We start from the raw sequence: 4,170 nt of genomic DNA, 5'->3' as shown, positions 1-4,170 counted from the left end.
AACCTATGTTATGAAGAAGAGAAGAAAAATTTAATAGGGTTATTAATTGAAAACAATTTTGATGAAGTATTTGAACCCTTGACTAGCGAAAGTCTTCGTTTTTTTTTACCTATGAATGGTTTATGTTTAATTGATTACCAGTTACATTTTTTTAAACAGAATAATGTAAAGAAGATATATGTCGTTGTAACTCATCATGAAAATGAATTATTGGATTATATTGAGAAGTTTCAAAGAAGTAAGAAGAGATATAATGATTTAGATATTGAAATAATAAAAATGAATAAGAAAGTAAAAACTTTAGGAGATGCATTAAGAGACTTTAAAAAGAGTGTTGAAGTATACAATGATATATTATTATTACTTTCAGATACGATTCCAATAGCTAATGTGAAAGACATTATTAAAGCTCATTTTACTAATAAAGAAAAATGTAAAAATCAAATTATGACGTTAATTTTATCACATTGTAGTTCGGAAAATAAATCTCACAATGATGATTATGTTTTAGCATATGATAATTTTACATTTAAACTTTTATTATTTGAACCATTAAAAAAAAAGAAACATTTTACATTAACAAATGATATATTTAAAGATATAAATATAAAAGATAGAAAAGGTTGTAGATATGAAGAAAAGGGCTTATTCAAAGGAGGAAATAAGGATTTAATTAATAATCATCATCATCACCATCACTATGTTAATATGGACGATGGTCATAATGTTGATGGATATAATAATATGTATAATATTAATAATAATAATAATAATAATAATAATCGTAGAGGTAGTCTTTATTCAAGGGGTACTGTTTATCATAGGGATAGTGTTTTTCCAAGAGATAGTTTTTACACCAGAGATAGTATTTTCCAAAGAGACAGCATATATCCAAGAGATAGCATATATCCAAGAGATAGTATATACCCAAGAGACAGCATATATCCAAGAGACAGTATATATACAAGGGGTAGTATATACCCAAGGGACAGCATTTATAATAGAAGTAATAATTACCATATGGATAATCTTCATAATATGGAATGTCATAATCTTATCGAAAACAATCAAGATATGGAATGTCATAACTTACGTACAAATTCTCAAGGTATGGATTATCGTGAACTTTTTAATAATTATCATGACATAGATATTCATCATTATAGTAGGAATAGACGTGCTTCTTTCATCCTAAATGCTTGTTCAAATTCAATTATCATTTCATATGATCTTATAATACCAAATATATTTATAATTACTCCACAAGTTTTGAAATTATTTGAAGATAATTTTGATTATCAGTGTATAAAAAAAGATTTTATATATAATATACTTAAACAAGAAATAAAAATAGAAGAGATATATGTTCATGAAATAAATGGTGATTATAATTATACCGAATGTAATAATATCATTACTACTTTATCAGACTTTCGAATATATTTTAAATTTTTTAAAATGTTAATTGAAAAAAATGTACATCCTTTTCTTGCTAATGCTTATCATTTACTTCCTGAACAGCCAAAACGCGTTTTGACTGAACCAGGTTTATATAAACATAAAAATGCAATTGTTCATGATACATGTAAATTATATAAAATTGTTTTAGTAGAAAAATTTACTGAAATATTAGATAATACTACTATTGAAAATTCAGTTATAGGAAAAAATTGTAAGATAGGAAAAAATTGTAAAATTATTAATACAGTAATAGCTAATAATTGTATTATTAAAGATAATGTTAGTATATTAAGTTCATTTATTTATGAAAATGTAATTATAAATGAGAATGTATTTATTGATGAATGTTGTGTTCTTGGAAAGAATATAAATATACCATGTAATATCGAAATTCCAAAATATACTAGACTGAGTGCATATTGTACAAATAATGTTAAAGATAAATTCCAATTAGAAAAAAAAAATAAAGAAGAAGATATACTATTAGAAGAACATCGAAAAGTTCGTGATATCGAAGAATCACAAAATGACATAACCAATGTTAAGGAAGAAGACACTATCGATAATCAAGATACTTTTGAAAATGAAAAGGAAGTTTCTGATATTATATGCCATCAACATATGCAAAGGGAAGAAAATGATTATGTAATTATTGATGAGAAAAGTTTTGATAATCCTAAGGAGGTAGCTAATAGTAACATTCTGAATGATCAGGAAAATGTAAAAAGAGAAGATAAGGAAGAATATGTTATTGTAGACGACCAGTCTCATGGTGAGATAAATGCGTCCATAGACAATGAAATGTTAGATCATAAGGTTGATGAAAAACACACAAATCAAATTAATGGAGATCAATATTTAATATGTGATGATAAGGAGCTACCAAATGTATTATCTGATAAGAATGAAGAACAAAATAATAATTTTGTTCATGCTGTGAATGACATTGGAAATAATGAACGAATAGATCAAAATACAGAAAAGAATAATAATATATCGGTTGATGAAAATATAAGCATTGGAATTAAACCAAGTAAAGATGATATTTTTAATGAGAATGAAAATGTTATATTAAATGTAGAACAACCATTTGATATAAATAATTATATAATAAAAACAAAATATACAGATGAACAACTAAGATTTTTTTCATTAATTGGGAATACACAAATGAATATTAATACTTCCTATATCTCATCATCAGAATATGACGATTCAGAAGATGATGAAGAAGAAAATGAAGAAAGTGAGGAAGAGGAGGTAGATGAAGAAAATTATGATTCAGGATATTCAACAACAAAAAATCATAGTACTATTTTAACTGATGATAATACAAGTGATGATAAAGGAGCAGAATTATTTAATGAAGATTCAGTAAATATGAGTGATATTAATAAACATTTTAATGATATTAATATTGATAATGAAAAGAATATTTTCTGTAAAGAAATCTCTTTATTATGTAAAGAAGCTATTAATAAACCACAATTTATGAGTCATAAAATCTTAGAAATGAAAAGTTTTAGACTTTCATTAAATTATACAGATCTTGATGTCCTTGTGGGTATCTTCCCTATAATATGGGAATATATAAATCAATTACCGTTTGATAAAGAATCTTGGATAGAAAACTTTGATAATGCAAAGTTAGATATGTTATTTTCATCTTTCCTATTAGAAGATCAATGTTATTATGAAACTTTATATGATTTAATATTAGATTATTCAAAAAAACAGTATCTAACTTCTAATATAAAAAATAATATCTTTGGATCTGATAAATTGTGTAATGCATTCGAGTATATCTATCACTCGGACATATTCGAATTTAACTATTTCAACGAGTAATACAAAAAAATAAAAAAAAAAATAAAAAAAATAAAAAAAATTAAAAATTATAGAGACAACTCAATATTTTTATGTATAAAATTATGTGATTATGTATAAAAATGCTATATGTATTTACATGTATATATGTTTAAATATGTACATACATTTATGTGTATATTTATATATTTATTTATTTATAGGTGGATAAATAAAAATCAATCGGATGAGTTTTTGAAAAACAACATGCGATTAAAAGCTTTTGCTGAGTGGCTAGCAGATGAATAATGAAATAATAAAAAAAAAAAAAAAATGGCAAAATATGATAAATAAATATGGCACATTTTTTATTATGCAAATGTTGAACAATTGGTATTAAAAAGGAAGTATAAATAAATAAATATAAAGAAATATATATATATATATATATATATATATATATATATATATATATATATATTATATCACTACAAGGCGTATATATAAAAAAAAAAAAAACAGAATTTATTATAATATATATATTATTGTGTATTATAATAATTTGTTGATTTTTTGTATTTGTTTTGTGTAAGGGGGAAAACAATATATGTATATAGTTATTTAGAAAAAGCTTACGATTTGGGTAAGTGTGAATTATTATTTCCCCCCTTTCTTTCTTTTAACGTTATACCCTTTTATAATATGTTATGTGTGTTCATATTTTGTTATTATTTTGTTATTATTATTTTTATTATTGTTTTATATTTTTTTTTTATTATTTTTTTATATATTTTTTTATTCTTTTTATATATTTTTTTTTTTTTTTTTTGATTTTAATTTTTTTTTTTTTTTTTTATTTTTTTAAAATAATTTTTTTTTTTTTTTATTTTTTTTTTTTTTTTA

At 22.7% G+C, this 4,170-nt stretch overlaps 1 protein-coding gene across 1 annotated transcript; it reads left to right on the top strand.

Moving 5' to 3' along the window:
- PRSY57_1213200 (hypothetical protein) lies at nucleotides 1-3,576 on the top strand (the record flags this gene model as incomplete). The annotated part of the gene is made up of 2 exons (XM_012908559.2): nucleotides 1-3,305; nucleotides 3,492-3,576. Coding segments are annotated over 2 exons (3,390 nt in total), but the record flags the coding sequence as incomplete, so codon positions are not given.
- Between the last annotated feature and the right edge of the window lie 594 nt (nucleotides 3,577-4,170).

Source organism: Plasmodium reichenowi, chromosome 12 (genome assembly GCF_001601855.1).
Source record: "Plasmodium reichenowi strain SY57 chromosome 12, whole genome shotgun sequence".
Taxonomy (NCBI): Eukaryota; Apicomplexa; class Aconoidasida; order Haemosporida; family Plasmodiidae; genus Plasmodium; species Plasmodium reichenowi.
The sequence above is the reverse complement of the archived record's forward strand: the minus strand, read 5'-3'. Positions and strand labels throughout refer to the sequence as shown.